At 37.9% G+C, this 19,069-nt stretch overlaps 1 protein-coding gene across 1 annotated transcript in view; it reads right to left on the bottom strand.

Moving 5' to 3' along the window:
* The window catches only part of DACH1 (dachshund family transcription factor 1), a 423,382-nt gene extending 407,423 nt beyond the window's left edge, over window positions 1-15,959 (bottom strand). Inside the window, exon 1 of the mRNA XM_045080637.1 lies at window positions 14,339-15,959. Within this exon, the coding sequence (XP_044936572.1) occupies window positions 14,339-15,201 (863 nt within the window). The 5' untranslated portion in view covers window positions 15,202-15,959. The remainder of the gene's footprint in view (window positions 1-14,338) is intronic.
* Between the last annotated feature and the right edge of the window lie 3,110 nt (window positions 15,960-19,069).

Raw genomic sequence — 19,069 nt, 5'->3', positions numbered from 1 at the left:
TCTTTCATCTTCCCTATTAGAAGAGATTAGTTGAAAGCGAGTGGCTTCTCTTGATTTGGATTTTTGTTTCAAAACTTTGGCTGGATTAGTATTTGATAATTACCTACTTCTTGAGAGAATTAAAATGCCATGTTTATAATACATTTAAAATGTACATTATAAATTAATTACATTTAGGATGCTATAAGACAATTAGTAAAATTCATTTTATTCAGATACAAATCCCATTCTCCAAATAAAACCTTGCTTATGTTATTAATGACTTAACAGAATATTTTCTTTTCCTTTAATTAATTGTATTTTCTTAGCACCAGTTTTATAAATAGAGTAAGACCCTCAAGGGAAAATACTGAGCTGGTACATAGTGGCTTTCTGGTTGTTGAAATCATTCACTCTCTGGACTTGTGAACCACAAAGCACCCACAGCTCAACAAATCCCAGCATAGCACATGCCATGTCATGTCTTACTGCTTTTACACAGTCCTCACATTCTATCCTTCCAATATAGCTAAACAGCTCAGTATTGATGGTGACAACAAGTGACATCATGGTCTACGGGATACAGTTCTGCCATTTAAGCACGTGTTGTTACTATTTAAAGAGTTCAAATTTATTCTAACTTGGATCCACTTGGGATGAATATTTTAGCTGGAGACCCAAAATGTTCTTACAATATTGTCTCCTGTAATTCTTTTCTGAAACGGATATGTAATCTAGTAAAATTCTCTGTGGGTTCTGCATGGGTTTAAACGGTGAGTGACAATCTCTGCCTAGTTAAGGTACACATTTTACACGGTGAGAGTGCCAATGAGTGCATTTCATCAGACACTCCTCGAAGCTGTCTGGCCAATAGGATTGGTTTGAAAAGGTTCCCTAATCGCTGTTGAAATCACTGATAGTACTGTCTGTCCACACTATGACAGACAAAAGCTGAAATGTATTAAACATAGCAATCCATCATCTTGCAGATGGAAAGCAGGAGCCAGGCCAGTTCAGAGGCAGTGACTACCCGCTGCTTAACAAAGGCCGGAGCCCTGACAGTTCAGTCCCTTCCTAGCCCCACATGGCCACCCCTCCATCTAAGATGAATGAATGTAATCAGTGAGGGAGAAAGCCTGCTGAGGACCTCAAATTCAAACATTGTTATGTTTAAAGAGCTGCGTTTTTTTTTTTTTTTTGTCATAATCAGAACTGTTGCTTCAACAACTTTCTCCCAATATAAAAAGAGATAGGTATTTCAGTAAACAAATAAATAAATGAGTGGACTGTGGATTCAAGAAAGCTTATCCTGGAAAATACCGCCTTGGTTCGTATACCGCTAAGTTTTGAGAGCAAGTTTTGAAATAAAGTTATGAAACCAACGAAGGAGGAAGTTTTTGAAAAAAAGTCACTCAATTAAGGGCAAGTTTCTATTGTTGGAAGCAACTTAATAGTGATGTTCTCTTTGAATGGCCAGGAGATTATTATTTTTAAATAAGCACCAAGTAGAAATGAAATGCTATTTGCTAAAGTTCAATTCATTTTGCATACTTGTTTCTAATAGGACATATGAGTCACAAAATAGCCAAAGGGACCGAAAAAAACCTTCAACTGCTAACAGCACATTAACAAAGTATAGAAACGAAAGACACTTTTCTTTGGATTTCAGCCTTGTCATTTCCAATTTTCTGCTCCTTGGACATGCTTGTATTCAAATTCTGGAACATCTATTCAGCATATCAATCCTAATTAGACAATCTGGGTCTGGAAAGGATGAGAGCTGGGTCATTTGCATAATTTAATCATAAATACTCAGTGATACATATTTCCAAATGCATTTGTACAATTATCTTTTCATCCTTGGGGCAATGGTATTAATATGATTAGGCAATATTTCTGGAAAAAACAGACAAGTATGCACTCTTTTTAACTGCAGCTTAGGGCGATATGAAAAATTAATTAATTTCTGAAGAAAATCAATTTCTCTACGTGACCACATTAGACACTGCTAAACCAAGACTCAGAAACCTCTCTCAATCACTACACTTTATCAGGCCCTTCTAAATTCTGATTAGTATGTGAACAATTCAATAGAAAAACTAGTAACATATCAAAAAGCATCTTAAATGTTGAAAGATCTTTCTGTCTACTTTTCATTTCATGGATGCTACCCTGCTTGACTTTAATGCATTGTTATTCAACCAGTCAATGAGAAGCCTGTGCTTTTGGTGTGAACTCATCTTGAGTGATCTTTTATTAATGTACATTAACCAATTTCAAGGACAATAGGATAAGGTTACTTTTAAAATGCTTTCTCAAGAAATGGATTTATATTCATCTAAAATAATCTTAATTCATACAAGACTGTTTATTATGAAAACAATTAGATAAACTAAGTTGTCCCAAAGAGTACTATTGTTATTAGAAAAACACTGTAACATACTTAGCACCGATATAAGAACCCAGGTGGCTAATCTGATTTTTTAAAAAGAGATTTGGCTTTGTATGCTGATGAGTGCAAAAGAAAGAAATCACATTTGTGAGTTTAAATGCACTATTCTTTTCTTTTCAATCAAATGAAAAAGTAGAAATTACTGCATGCAAATATTCAATATTCATTTAATTTGCATAAAGGTGCTTGAACAAATTTTTGATTCTAACAAGCTCATTTTTCATGCGTTTTGTCTTTCATCCTAATCTAGCATCTGTCATTCCTTTTTGAAGTTATTATCGGCCCAATTCCCTCTTGGACATGGTTGCTGGGTGACCGGTATCTTAGCACCCACTTTGACAGGAACAGATGTGAATCTGATCAAGAGATTTCCCAAGAGTACCTGAAATCACAAACAACTTTTGTGAAAAACAAACAGCATCCCTGTCATGGACCCTTATTTAACCTACTCCCCAAAAGAAAGAGCTAAGAAGTTACTCTAGATCAAATATACCATTTTAAATTTTATTTCCTAAACTTGGAACAAAATACATCTGAAAATATTATATTTTCATACTGTTGAAATTGGGGAATCTGACCTGAATCTCAACAGCTCAAAACCCCAGTTTGTTCTGTTTTTGGCTAGATGCTAATAGGTAAATTTCATGATAAGTGTTTATATTTTCATGCACAATTTCACTAGAGTTTCTAAAAAAAAAAAAAAGTAGCAGGATTATTATGTGGATAATTTAGATGACAAAGATATTTAAGAAGATGTAATATTTTTTAGTGTTGGAAGGCTTCCTATATTCAGTATGATGTAGAATCTTGTACCAATATCAAGGATTACTCCACTCATAAAGAATTATCTAAAATATAAAAGTTCCATCTTTCATGAATATTATAGCTAGATTTTTTTAAGGTTAATTGTTTGGTTTTGTTTTACAGTTCACGTGATATACCATCAATCATTATTGGAAATAGAGCAGCAAAGTGCCGCTGGAAGACAGGAAAGGTCATAGAAACTTCATATTATCATCATTACAAAAGTCAGAATAGGTTGCCTCTCCTGAACTTGATTCTTTGTAAGAACAGCATAATATAGTTGGGTCATGTGATCTACCTCCTTCCCTTCCTTTTATCACAGTAAGGGAAAGTGAAGACCAAGAGCCATGTTAAATCAACATCAAACTAGTTGGGTCAAACTTCCAAATTAAATATTAAATCAAATGTTGATATTTTATAAATATGGCATCAAAGTGATCTTAGGGAACATCCAAATAATTGATTTAATTTTTCAGCTTCATTCATGTGTCAAGACAATGCAGAAAAATGTTAGCTTGTGAAAGCAAGTTTTTTTGCAACATAACAGCCAGTAGAAAAGAAAAAAAACAACATAAGTTTAAAACTCTAAATATTTTCTCCTTGATAATCATGACTTAACGATAGTAAGGCAAGTAGTATACTTTTCTATTGGAGATTTCAAGGTTTTTTTTCCTTATGCTAAGAACTGATTTGTTTTAAGCATTCTTACTAGGAATTTTTATGTTTGGTTCTTGCAGGAAAATAAGCAATCATCCAAATGGTTTTATCAATGTTAAGTGAAAAAAGAAGTTAAAAAGTCCTTAAAATTCTTTTTAATTTGAATTGGGAAAGGAACATCTTAACCTTGGTTCTAAAATCCTATTGTGAATTATTCAATCATCATAATTGTAACAGCAGATATTTAAGTAGGGGTATAAATGTATGTGTGTTGCTTTACCTTTTATGAAGCGTTTTTATGTATATAAGAAAGAGAACAAGTCATTCTATGTGGAGCAGTATGTCTGTAGTCTAAATGTGGTCATTTAATACCATGAGTTATAAGCGAAGAGATATTATAAATCTACCCATTTATATTCATTATCCATTTGTATAAATGTGATATAGCATTTTCATATCATAGAGATTAAGCAAACTATTACACATCTAAATTCCTCTTTATTTTGAACACATGATTAACTTAAGTTTTTCAACTTGGGCCCATCCACATCACTAAAGTACATCCAACTAAAACAGAAATAGCTTTTATGTATCCAATTTATCACTGACCACCTTCATTTGTTACCATTAGTGGCAAAAGCAGCTTTCTGGAAGCCCCTTCATATAGTCCAACAAAAAAATAAAATATGGAATATAACCTCTTAAAACCTGAGTCTAAGAAAATTGAATATATCGATTGAAAATCCTTATTCTGAAATGTTACCACAGGGAACGAGTCACTAACAGAGTTTCCTCCCCTACTTGGACTGATTCTTTAGTGGAGGGAAATTAATAAAAAATACAAAATAAATGTCTAATTTATTTGGACATTTATAAATGTCCAAATCTATGTTTAAACTACTTATATCTAGAATGTATATTTAAAGGGTAGATATTTTGTTTTAAAAAGTAACATCTTTATCCCTTGTGAAAACTTGAATAGTTGTAAAATTTTGATGGCACTTTGGCTTACCTGCGAAGTATCACTTATGAATGATATTTTTAAAAATTCCTAAGAATATACAGTTACTAAATTTGGTAGCCAAACAGGTGTTAACAGAAAGAAAAATCAAATTTGACCCAGAAGGCTCCAATATTAAGGTTTGAATTGGGATCAGTTCATTCCTTTCCCATGGGGTAACTTGTATAAATGTAATTCTATGGTTTCATAAAAGCAGGTCAAGTTTCTATCCCTGGGGGTCTTTTGGCAATTTGAAGCATGGAAGCACTGTTGCTGGCTACAAGTTCAAATCTGCATGTACTACAACTGGTGTAAAGAAAAAAAATAAATGAACAGCAGACATATATTCATCTTTGATTACAATACGCACAGTCAGAAGGTTTTGGGAGGGTAGGAATAAAGGTGTCAGAGCTCACAAGTCAAAATATTTTGAAACCATTTTACTTACTTATAAATATATATGAATATCTGATAATGCAAAAAGTGGTATGGAATATGTTTTTAGATAACAAAATGCTAAGACGAACTTCTTACCAAATGTCGTTTTGCATTTATTACGTGCAAGTTTTTTTTTTTTTAATTTCACAGGCTTTAGATGAGGCAGAATCTTTTAAGTAGTCACTGTTTTATAACCTCTTTTCTACTTTACAAAAAAAAAATAATAATCCATGCATTCTTGCACTTTTACCAATGATGTAATGACTTGACAAATGCCATGGAATGATTGAGAAAGTAATTGATTTCAATTTAACTGGACCTCTACCAGGTGTTTTCAAAGACAATTACGGTCCACTGCAAGAAGTGGCAATACACATCTTCTTATATGGACCTGTAGATTAACCTATTGACCTCATTCCTAACTCATCTCATTGATGGCAAAGCTTTTAGAAGAGCAATCATGTTTTTAAGTTATGAAATTGTTTTCCTATCCTTTGTCCACTGATTTCAGAGAATATGCTTGCTCCAAAGTGCAAGCGGCAATGAAATAAACTAATAATAGAAATGGAGCAATGACATCAAGCACATTAACTGTTATTCCATAATGTACAGATTCTAGTACCTAATAGCTCAGTATCTGTTTCATACAAGTAGGATAATTCTCTGATATAAATATTTTCCATAGAGAATTAAAAGTACATTTTAGTTATCATAAACATAAAGGTATAGGAAAATTAAAGTAGGTTTTTAATCACTGTCCTAATAACCATGTAACATTGTTCATAATTATGTTTTAAAATACTTATGTATAAATTACTTCTTTTATGCTAAAATTATTTTTAATTATATTTTCTGTTGTCATTCAGTAAAGTAGAATCTCTTTTTCAGTGTTATTTTATATTTTAAGAAATTATGGAAAGGAAAATTAAAGTCCATTTTTTGGTAAGGTGGTTGTCCTCTGGCCCTACATCCTACAGGTCTGTGTGTGTGTGTGTGTGCGCGCGCGCACGTGTGCGCGTGTGAGCCTGTGTGTGTGTGTGTGTGTGTGTGTGTATGTGTGTGAAAGAGAGAGAGAATACATACACACATATACATATACGTAAAAGCTTTTCTAACAAAGGTATTATAATTATTTAAGAATAAAAACATACACTACAAATGGGCTAGGTTAATATAAAAAAAGATAACCACCACAAAGACAACTAAAATACTGTTAAAAATTTTACACTTGTTGCATACAGAAGGACATCTATCTTAGTATAAAATGTGTGACTGGTAACAGGACAATTAAAAGTGTTCTAAATTATTCATTCAAAATCCAAAGGCCCTATTAAACTACAAATTGCCTAACTCAAGAAATAAGTATTATTTCCAAGATATTTTAAGTATAGAACAGGAATTAACACTTTTGAATATAACAGTATATTTCTGCAGAGCTGTGATGTGTTCAAAGATTTGTTACACCTTCAGTCATTTGCTTTGTTCATACATAATATAAGGCTATGAATAATACAGTTCATTTACTGTTGCTATTAATAAAATTTCAGAATACAATCAGTTTAAGATTTTAACAAAATACTTTGTCTGCTGCATATGTGAATATAATAAAGTATTTCTTGATTAACATATTCTAGAGATTTATTTTCATTATCTTTCCTTAAGCAATGGCCAGTATCCCTTAAATTGAATTAGCAAGTATTTACTGCAAATTCTTTTTGTGCATCCATAAAATAATTCTCTTTCAACTAGTACTCTTACTTTCCTGAATGTTTTGCTTGTCCTTGAAGGAAACTATTATTTTTTTCCTGTTGTGACAGAAGAGCAATCTAATTACTTAGAAACATTTGATACACTGTGACTTTCTAATACTTTGTTTACATCTCCATTCATTTATTCTAAGGAAAGAAAACATTCCTCAATTCTTCAGTGTTACTAACCAGAAATAACCAATATACTTAGTTGCCTATTTCATTATTGCTTTGTGAAAATCATGCCTGAAAAGCATATCCTTTTTTTTTTGGTCAAACATATACTACCTTCAAAATCCACTGCAGGATTATTATAAGTCTCCTTACATTAAATTGCATTTATGTTCTGCAGATCATAGTAAATAGTTTTGACTTCCTCCTAGAAACATGCCATGCATTCCAGGTATTATATTCATCTCATACAATAATATGTTTTAGATGCTTTAGCTAAGCTGTCTTCTTTTTAAATCACTGCTCTCTAAAACTTTTTTTTAAAGCAGGTAGCTATTCAGTGTGTTGCTGTGCTGCATAGTATTAGACACATCAATACACTTATAAGCACAAAATTATAAGAGCAGTTAAATAATGATATAGTGAGTTTTCCAGTTTAGTAAGTTGTCTTTGACAACTTTCACTCAAGTCACGTACATTTAAATGTGTAAAAGAATCCCAGCTTGATATCCTGGCCAAGCTCCAAGCTAATTTGAATCAGAAAGCAACAGGGCCACACCTTTAACAAAATTCAGTCATTGGCCACTTCAATATGCAATTTAGAAAAATCTACAGATGAATTTGTTTAAATGGGTGAATTAGAATCCTCTTAGCATATAAAGTAAATCCAAGCCAGAATACACAAGAAATTTCAAGTGTACTTCATTCAAGGTCCCTGATTTTGGATCAAGTAGTGATTTAAATTGTTCTCTTCATATGATTATATATATATATATATATATATATATATATACATATATATATGTATATTTATATTTATATGTATACATGACTACATATATAAATTGACAGTTATCTGCTATTTTAGTCAACTAATTTTAATTCTATCATCACTTTGAAAAATAATAAGATTTCATTGATTGATTGCCTAATTTATACTGAATGGATAGAAAATCTGTTCATAGTTATTTGTACATTTAAATATAAAGTTAATTATGAGCTATAATACATACACTCTAAAAAAGTCTTAGAAACCTTCGCAAAGTAAGTAGGTACATCAAAATAAAGTGACCCAACAGTTAATCTAATAACAACTAATTACTGGACCAAATATACTTAAAAAAAAGCATGTATCAACAATTAAAAGTTACTTTAAACGACAGTCACTGTAGCAAAAAATTACTTTTGACTGGAAACACTTCAGACAAACTGAGAAGAAAAGTAAAGGAATTTGAGCACAATGTGGGCTCACATAGTCTCTGCCATGCTTGAAACACATAAATGTGAAGATCAGAGTCTTTTATAACACTTATCTGAGCCCCATTTGGTGGGCTTTTAACTCAGGGTTTTCTTCATTAAAAAATAAACTACTGAACATAACAAACATAATGGAAAAGAGATCCCTTAATGCAGTCTCAAAGCCTAAATATATAAATATAAATGTATTTTTAATATATTCTTAGCTAAAATTTTTAAGTTGTAACATTTAAACAATAATACACACACACACTAACACACACACACATATATATGTAAATATATAACTGACCAATCACAATGCAGTAACTCAGTAGTTAAGAGAATGGCACATGGTGATACCTGGTAAGGTCATTCTAGTCTTTTAACAATTCAAAACATAAAGTGATAAAATTTTACCTTCATTACATATTTAAATACCCAAATAGTTAATATCAACTTTTTTACTTTCCCTTGTCATTTTAAAGGCCTATACTTAAATGTGACATTTTGTAAACAATCTGAAAATGAAATTCTTAAAAGATAAAATTCAGCCCAGCTCTAACTTTTTTAAGAACCAAGTAACAAAACCCTTAAAATCAAAATGCTTAGTGAAATCTAGAAGACTCACCTGTACCTATTTAGAAGGCTTACTTCAAACTAATTTCTTCAACGATTCAAAGGGAAACAGTTTACAACCTGTGAGAGTTGCATTTCTTATTGTATTTTGCAATACATGGGTTCTGTGTTGCTAATACAATGCAATTTAAATGATTGTTTTACCTGATTAACAAAGGCAATTGTATGAAACAATTCAGTAAAATAACTTGGAAAGATAAAATAATACTAATTGATTGTCAAAGCACAAATTGTTCCTAAAATAACAACTACTTCGTTGCACATTAAGCTAATTTACAAATGCTACTTACATTTCAAAAACAAAACATCAAATGAGAAACAATAAAGCATATTATGTTTTCGTATGCTGGTGAATCACACATGGTAAATCACCAAAGAGTACAGTGATTTATGCTCAAATCCAGCCAAGACTTTAATCAATATTGGGTGTCACATATCAGGAGGTTGGGGGAGGTACTGAGGCAGAAGGAGAGTGGCTAATATTGGTCTCAGTAATTTATATGCAACTTCCGTGAAATGTAGATTAAACAAAAAATAACAGCAGATTTGGACTAACAAGACGAAGATTTACAAATTCTGTATTAAATGGGATACAAAAAATTTATGAAAGGAAGGGAACTCTGAAACAAAATAGTCTGTTTATTTTACATAATCTTTGTAGCTTCACAAAATAAAATATCCTATGTGCAAATCAAAATAAGTATCTCAGAACATTAACTAGACATCTTTGCAGTTCAGAAAGTAAACCGTCCTCATAACTGTGGGCACTCTTTACAATAATGACTGTATGTATCATTGGAGACTAACTCCAAGAAAAACAACAGGTTTGAAAAATACTCAAATAATTCAAGAATTTGCATGAATGCAGTATAATTTGATAGACCAAAGTAAATCTTAGGTGAGAATAGCCTTAGATGTTATTTCTGTATTAGTTATTAAACTGTAATAGACAAACCTTTTAAAAATATTCAGAAATAAGTGGTGGAACCAAACTTAAACTTTCATATTTTTAGGCCTTACTCTTCTAATTATGTCATAATCTTTAGGAAATGTTATAAAATGAAACATTTGACTTTATAGGAGCCATTAATCGGCTGTAATACAAAAACTTCAAAAGCATAGTCTCTCTTCATTTGAAGTAATTTTTAATTTATCTGTGCCAAGCATTGTAATTATCTGTTAGAAGTGAATCTGTATGTGTGTTGAAACTTTCTATTACCAATGCAGAAATGCAGAAGTCCGTGCCACTGAAAAACATGTAACGGGGGAAATGTTCAGTAACTATAGACTGGTTCAGTTTGCCATCTTTATTAAAAGTCCTGACAAAAAACAGAACCAAGAATTGGAAAATATTTTATACTTCTTGTATTAAAATTGCATCCATATATCACTCCTAGAAAAAAAAAGACTTGAAAAGTCTTTCAATTTGCTGTCTATGGATGGTATTGACTTTTAAGACAAAAGAATACTGTTTGCGAATATATCTATATGCATATAAAATGTCTGATGAAATTAACTGGAATCTATTTAAGTTAAAAACTGCACAAATCCAGGGTTACATAAGACCCAAATCTGATCTGAAAGATCCTGAGACAAAATCACCTTCTGGCAATAGTCAAAAAATAAAAATTTTAGATGACAAAATACAGCAGAGTCACTTTTTATTACCTGAATTCACAGAAAATTGAATCCTAATCCCAAATCAACAAACAAGCTACTGACTCATACAAACACAGACTTGACCATGTACATAATTACTTTTCTTTTGTTGTTGTTGTTTACTGGTTACCAGTTAATTAAGTGACCTCTGTTGCACCAGCCAAGATCATGCAACTAATGTTTAGTTTAAAAATAATAATTGAAGGAAACTGATCAAAATCAGACTTTGTCCTTTGACAACTTTTATAAACATATTTCCTAACATTTTCTCTCATTTTTCAGACTCTTACTTTTAGCTTTACTATCAAGCAGGTGATAGTCTCTGTTTCATCTCCTTGTGGAAGTGACAGATGGCTTCAACATTTATTCTAGTTTTTATAGATAGCATACTGATGCAATAGCCTCAAGCAAATTAAATTCACTCTAAGGTTTGTCACCAACTTACTGAGCCACTTTGAGCAAGTTATGAACCTTTTTTTCCCTTAACGTCATTTTGGTTTCTCAGATTCTCTGGTATCTAAATGCTATTAAGAGACAGAATTAGATATATGTTCTGTGAAAAGATGAGAGTGCTAATATTTGATGTTTCTTGCACACTATGTATATAGCATTTTATATAGTTTGCCTTTCTGCTCAGTTGTCTTATCTTCTGCATAAATTATTCCTTCAGATAGTCTCTTTAATAGCCAGAGGAGAAAGAAACCAGAATGAAAGGAATCAATATACCTAGGTGAATGAAAAAGGGATCTTAACAGCAAAGGCGTAAACTGGACTTGAATGGAAAAAGGAATTTTAGTTTTGTAAATTCAAGATAAAAGATATTGTAGGTACGGCTTTCAAAGTTAAGAAATAAGACAGAAACACTTGTAATTATCATTAAAATAATAATATACTACAATATACACAGTATGTTTTGGTGAGATAGAATTCAATGATAAGTTTTCTATTTTTTAGTCAGTGGCAGAGTTAGGAAAACCTAGGTAGAGATCTCCAATTACACATTTTCTAAGGTTAATGACTGCAGTATTTGCATGTATATAGGTTTGAGTAAGCCTTGTAGTTGATAAAAGATCAAAATGCAAGATGAAATCAACAAACGAACGTTTAACTTAAAAATAACCTAAAACTGAGTTTCAGAATAACACAATAAATTGTAAAGTATTATGACCAGGTGATGGAAATATAATTAAAGTAGTGATGAAATATTTTTGAAAGGATAAAACAGTTCCATTGGACTTATCTTTCTGTGAAAGTTTAAACTCCAGAGCTACTGCTAACTGCAGGGGAAAAGAAACTAATTAAAACATTTTTGTTAATAACTTTTAGGAATATTCTCCAACCATATAGTGAGGACTTCAGTTCCAAACTCTAAGCAAAAATTTCAGGAAAAAAAAAAAATCAAGGGAATAATTGTAAAAGATGTAACACTACCTGCTTTACGTTGATTATAGCGTTGCTGTCATTGAAGGAAGTTTTCTCTAACAATTCTTTTGTGTTATGTGAAATGATCATTAATTATCAAGTACAGTATGTACTGTAAGAAACACACAAAGAGATTTCAAGAGCAAAGTGGTCTGATTACTAAAGAGAAAAACAGTAGCTCTTCCCCAATTTACTGGATAGGTAGACAATTTTATAACAATCCTATCTGAACTGGCTTCAAATTTCTACTAGCATTCTTTGTAACAACTCTGTAACAATTTTCTACCCTGATCCCAGTAGTTTTAACAATAGATTGTTGGCAAATATTTTATCGTCTGGACGTCCAAGAACTCCAATTATCTCAGTAAATGACGTTTAGTGATCAAGATTACCCCTCAATCTTTACTGCCACCTGTCCATACTCTTGGGCACGTGCGCGCGCCTACACACATGCACGCTCTCAGCATTCACCCAAAAATAATAGAAATGGAGATTCTAAACCCAGACCCACACCCATGCCCCCATGCAAAAAAGTGGCAAACAAGGAACAGAGTTTCTGGTTGGGTCAGAATAAGTCATTTGCAGGGTTGGAGTTGAAGCCTTTTCAGTCCTACAGCCTTCCCTGGGCACTAATCAGAAGTCTCCCAAGGAAGAAACGGCTAGGGACTTTTCACCCTGCTTCCTTCTGGTCTCTTTCTACCTCTCATTCCTTCCCACCTCAGTTTCCCTAGCACTACCAGTGGACACCCACCCTAAGAGAGTAAAACTCCGTTCCTTCTCGCAGTCTTAAAACTAGTTTGGAAGGTACCGAAGTGTCTGCGCAAATTTTGCGCGCAGTTCCCACGCGCCCGCTTCTAGTATCCAACTTTCCCTACTCTCTCACTCAACGGCTTCTCAACTTTTCCCTCTGCTTCGAACCGGGTACGAGGCGGAACTGTTAAGGCGGGTGGAAGGATCTTCCACCCCGAGAAACTGACAAGTTACCCCACTCCCGCCCCCTCTCGGTAGATCCTCCCCCCAGTGATCGTTCATTAGCATAAAACCGGTCCAGCCAGACACCGGGTCCCTCCGCCTCCAGGGTTCGCGCGCTTTGCCCGGCTGTGGTAGCCACGGCAAAGGGCATACAGGTCTGCAGAACATCCCAGTGCAAAGCTTGCACCTGTTCATTGCGTGAGCTAACCTTAAAAAAGGGGGGGGGGGGGAGAAGAAGAAGAGGGAGGAAAAAAAAAAAAAAAGGAAAAAGAAAACCAGTTTGGAGAACGAGAGTGTGCGCTATAGTCTTCTTTCCTCATCTCTCCAGTTCAGCTTCCAAGAGTCTCAGGCACCCGGTCACCTCCCCCTACAGAAGGAAACCTGCCGGTTCCCTGCATCTGCCCCGGGGCTAACGTACCCCTTTATCTTCTTTGCACAAGCTCACAGGCGGACACACGCACACGTGCGCGCACACACAGACCCCTCCCCTCAGCGGGCTTCCCCTCAGGGCTTTGGGGCTGAGCTTGCTGTGGGTCCCTCGGGATTGCCCTGGGCCTCTCGGCCTCGGAGGTCTTTCCCCTCCCGACCCCGAAGGGGCCCACTCCCGCGGCTTCTTCGCGGGCCCCTCACCCGGGGCGCGAACTCCAGCTCCCGAACCCTGCGGTCAGGGTCACGACCTCTCCCCACCCCCGGGACGCGGCTCGGCGCCGCCGACCAACCCCACCGGTGCCCCTGGGCTCGCGGTGGAACCCGGGCTCGAAGGAGCACACCCTCGGGCAGCCGCGGCTGAGAGGGGTCTCCAGACGCCGGCGCGGCCCAGCAAGGGGTCGTGGCTCCTGGAAACGCACCGTCCTCCTCCTTCCCACCCCCTCCGTCCCGAGGCTTGGGGTTCCCGCGTCCCCCCAGCGGCCAAGCCCCTGAGCCCAGGCAAGCAAGGTGCGGACCGGGCGGAAGAGTGAGATCTGGGCAGGGTGAGGTGCCAACTTCTCAGTAGGTCGGGCGCAGCTGGCGAGCCTCGAGGAAAGGGAGGAGAGGGCCGTGCTCTCCAGGGCGCGCGGCTCGCGGGCGCGCGGAGCCAGCGGCGCCAGGAAGGGAGCGAGGGAAGGGTGAGGAGGCGGGAGGGAAGGGACCGCGGGCGGCGGGGCTGCCCCCGCTCTTTACCTTGCGTTGGTGCAGTCATTGTAGAGGGTCTCGAAGTCCTTCCTGGAGATGAGTTTGCAGCGGTTCACTCCGGGCTGGATGGCGCCCAGTCCCCTCAGGATGCGAACCTGTTCCACATTGCACACCACCGGCGTGATCTCCAGCCGCTTCAGCTTGGTGTAGACCGTGTGCAAGCCCCCCACCAAGTGCTTCAGGAACAGGTCGAAAGCCTGGGGCAGGCAGATCAGCTCGCAGCCCTCCACCGTGAAGGAAGCCACTTTGGCCCCCCTCAGATCCACCATTTTGCACTCATTATTCTGAGGGGTGTTTTCCACTGGGGACGGGGTCGAGTACACGGGTTTCCCGGGGAGGGGGCCGCAGCTGCTGCTGCTACTGCTGCTGCTGCTGCTGCTGCTGCTGCTGCTGCTACTGCTGCTGCTGCTACTGCTGCTGCTGCTGCTGCTGCTGCCGGTGCTCGCGTTGATGGGGGTGCTGGAGGCGCCGCCGCCGCCAGCGCTAATGCCGCCGCCGCCGCCGCCGCCGCCGCTGCCGCCGCTGCTCGCGGTCGCCAGGCTGGGGTTGCAGTTGCTGCCGCCGCCGCCGCCGCCGCCTCCGTTGCCCGCGCCGCCGCCGCCGCCGCCGCCGCCGCCGCCGGTGGAGGTGACTGTGGCCGCCGCTGCCGCCGCCGCCGCCGCCGCCGAAGCGATGGGCTCCGGCCGGAACAGAGTTGGCCCTGAGGACGCCGGGGGCCCGATGGACGGAGCCGGAGACGAGGTCGCCGAGGAGGTGGAGGTGGTGGTGCCGGAGGAGGAAGCAGACGTGGAGATCGGGGGTTGAGGGGGGACCAGCTGGGTCGGAGGGATCAAAGCCGCCGGCACTGCCATGGTCACATATAAGGGGAAACAGGAGAAGGAGAAGCGAGGGGAAAAGTTGCCACACACCCCGGGGAGGGGAAGGGGGAAAAGGGGGGAGAAGGAGCTAGGGGGCAACAAGAACAACAACTCGAGGGGAGAACGAGAAGGAGAAAGGGAGAGAAAGGGGCATAAAAAGGAGGTGAGGGTAAGAAAGAGCGAGCGCAGGAGGGGCGAGCGCGAGAGGCGCTCTGGAGAGAAACGCACAAAAGTGTCCCGCAAGTCGAAATGCGAGTCCTCTCCGGGGGCTGGGATCGGGGGCTGGTTTGGGGGGGGGGGCGGGGGCGGGGAGGGTCGGCTGTTGTTGTGTGGGTCCCGCTCTAGCACAAAGTTAAGGATGAAGGTGAAAAGGAGGAGGTTTGAAGGACTTGGGTTCTCCCCGGCAAGTACATTGATCAAAGATTGAGAGGGGAATGACAGAGAGAAAATGAGCTGAAAAGTGCAGGCTGCCGGCTGGACGAGTTGTTGTTGTCACACGGTGCAGAGGGGAGGAGCTCCGGAAACTTGAAATACCCTTTGAAGCCGCAAAAACCTCACTCACTAGTATTAACCCAAATTATCCAACCAGGAACTCGGAGCAGACACTCCGAGAGCGCGAGACACAGACGGAAAGCCAGTGAGGGAGCCAAGGAGGAGGGGAGGGGGGGGGATAAGAAACTATGCGAGGGACGGAGAGAAAAAGCCGGGGACACCGAAGTGGCGATCGGAAAAGCAGAGGGAGATGATCTACTTCTCTTCTTCTACTACCGTTAGGTTGCATGTCTAATATTCCCTTTCGTCCGCGACGACTCGTAATTTTATTCCAAAACCTTCTAAGCAATCGCCTGCCAACTTAAAGAGGAGTCAGAGCGCTCTGAGCTCTCCTTCAAGGATTTAGGATACATCTCCGCTCATTTTTGCAATAAGATACAAATGAAAACACATCCCCTCACTTGATGATTATTAAGAAATTATTTTCAGGAAGACTCACATGTAAGCAAAGCCTACGTTTTCTGCATCTGATTGTTTTACTCTGTGTATTAGATGATTTGTTAGCGATTTGTTAGCTTAAAGATAGTGGGAATTCCAGGACAGCTTTCAAATTGTGGGGGGAAAGTCAGTCTGAAGTCACTTAAGAATAATGGAATCCTCTGTATTCAGTTTCTTATTTCCTGATGGATTGTGGAAAGAAATGCTTGCCACGATGTGGATCGTTCAGAATAACTTCACTTTCACCTCAAAGGCAGGTCAGAAATGCTTGTTTTACCTAGAGACTTTTTAAGGAGATCGGACATCCTGGAAGATTTAGAAAGTGGAAAACAAGAAAACACTGAATTTTTTCTTACTTAAAACTCTGTAATTAATTCACCTGTCTTGCACAGAAAACAACTATCCTCGCATCCTATAAGACCCAAAGCTAATTGCCAGTGTGTTAGTTGAGTAACACATTTTCTTTCATATTTGAGAAGCTCCAGTGTATTTGGGGAAAGTCCTTTTCAGTTTGTCAGTACAAATGTGTTTTGTAAATAATGAAAAGAACAAAACAAGCTCACTAGTTGACTTGTAAAGGCAGAAAGGGTGCTATTTTTAAGCTGTGCTTAAAAATACTAGGCTGAGTTTAGACTGACTCTCTTCCTCTTTGCCTTCTGTCCTTCTCTTTCTTCCCTTTCTAACTTGTTGCATGGAGCTATTTTTTTTCAAGGATTCTTGACCAACATATGATTTGAGCATACGTCAAGTTTGTTCTCTGTTTGTATCTCTAGGAATCTTAAATAATTAGGCTTTAATCCTGCCTGCACATGTTTATTAATATCACAATATAGAAACAATGCTTTAGCATTGGGCATATTTAAAAAGTAAACTATTAGCATCAGGTTCACCGTGTTGGGAAATTTCACAATGAAATTCTACCATTTTGGTGCTGAAATGATTATCACATTTCCCTTTGTCATTTTAATTCTCTAAACTTTTTGAAGTTTAGTGTCAGAAGTTACTGGAAATATCTACAGAGAAATATGGCACCACTGACTAATTTGTCTAAGTTGATGCTAAACTTTTGGGGTCCCACCAGTTACATCAGGAGGCTTTTCAGAGTAATAAGAATTCAGAAAACTGATTGTTGCCAAAAAGTAGATAAACTTCTACAAAGATAGCTGAAGTTTACACAGTTGTTTGGCCTGGTTAGCCAGTGTATTTTAATACACTCAGAAATAATTTATATTACTTTTTCACTACTCCTATCAGTCCTCCAAAATAGGGATTCGATATATATCACATATATCAAAACACCACGTTAAATGTTTACACGTTTTAGAAAATATTACCTTTTTTAAAAATGTCAAATTACTATGCTAATGAGAGGAGGAGGAGAAGATATTGAGCCCTGAAATACTAATTTTATTTTGGAATTGCATGCACAACTTTAATAAACTCTGAAATAGTTTGAAATGCTAAACTATAGTTTCCTCCTTTTAAATTCCAGATTCAGAAATTGGAAAAAAAATTGGAATTAAGTGCTGAAAATCTGCCCTTCCCATTCTCGTTTCTCACATTTCCTTAAACCGCCACTCACCCAATACCTGCCACATTCGGAAGCCACAGGCAGGAAGTAATAATAGCTGACCAAGGCATAATCCCATCCAGCTTCGAAGCAAACTCCAAATTTTCTATAGGGAATCCTATGCCTCCCAGCACAGGCTCTGTTCCTGGGTAGGGCTTGGGGCATTACCTCCACCTGAATGGGAGCTCACTCCCTCCATCTCAGGTCTCTCTCATCCCTTTCTGGGAACTACCACTTGCCCCTTTGATCAAACAATAGGGTTAGAAAAAGCTTATAATGCAAATTGAAATGAGTAAGGAAAAAGACCTCAAATATTTTAAGATTTAAGATTCTTTCTCTCCTTTTTTCTTTTTATTTCCCCCCCCCATTTTTTTCCTTTTTTGAGAAATGTTACCAACGATTAAGGCAAACAGTATTTAACAACAGCAGATAAATCAACTCCACAGAGATTTCAAATTCTCACTCTTTCCACTGCATCTTTAGCTTTCAAAGCTTTTGTCTCGTTTGTTTATTGTTTTACATCTCTGGCTGTTTCAGGTCCTTTTCCTCCATCTCATCTTTTCCAACCTGCACTCAATTTGCATAAGCAAAACTCAAAGTACTGTAACTGATATTAGAAAATTCTCCCTGTGTTTTGTGAAGACGTATTGTGCTGAAATCAATAAGACTGTTTAAAATTCAAAGACCTGCAAATCGTTCTGTTTGTCCTTTGATAGGGCCTGTGCTGATTAAAATGCTACCAAGAAAGCTTAATTGCTGCACTAATTAAGAAGTCTTTTAATTTCTTTCCTAGGATGTCGTTTGAAGCTGAGCTTGTACCAGTTCAGGGAAGGTATTTTCTTCCCTCCCTCTGCCCCCTCTTGGCCCCTCCCCTCTCCTCCCCGCTCCTCCCTTGCCCCCGACGACATCCCAATGAATGGGAACTAATAGACAGAGTGGTCTCAGGTCTCACCATCTATTACTTAACAAAAATCGACACAGGATACAGAGTTCAGTGCAGTATGAAATGCAGTTTTCAGAAGAGCTGTGAGGTTGTAGGAGACAGTAGGGAAATGCAGAGTAGCTGTTGCAGCTCAAGTCCCGGTGAATACCTGGATGACAACAGGCACTTTAGCTCGATGATGAGGGCATCCTATTTGGTTAAAAGGGGGCAGTGACAAGGAAATGCTTCTACTGAAACAGGGAAACATAAAAATGTATTTTCCAAACCTCTGGTTTAAAAAAGAAGAATAAATCTGTAGGAAGGAGGATTTATAGTTGGGATTTGGTAAGTATCGTTTTATTTTATGAGTATAAAATCAT

This window comes from Mustela putorius, unplaced genomic scaffold, assembly GCF_011764305.1.
Source record: "Mustela putorius furo isolate JIRA1106 unplaced genomic scaffold, ASM1176430v1.1 tig00000480_pilon_pilon_pilon, whole genome shotgun sequence".
Lineage (NCBI taxonomy): Eukaryota > Metazoa > Chordata > Mammalia > Carnivora > Mustelidae > Mustela > Mustela putorius.
This window is presented reverse-complemented; position numbering and strand designations above follow the sequence as displayed.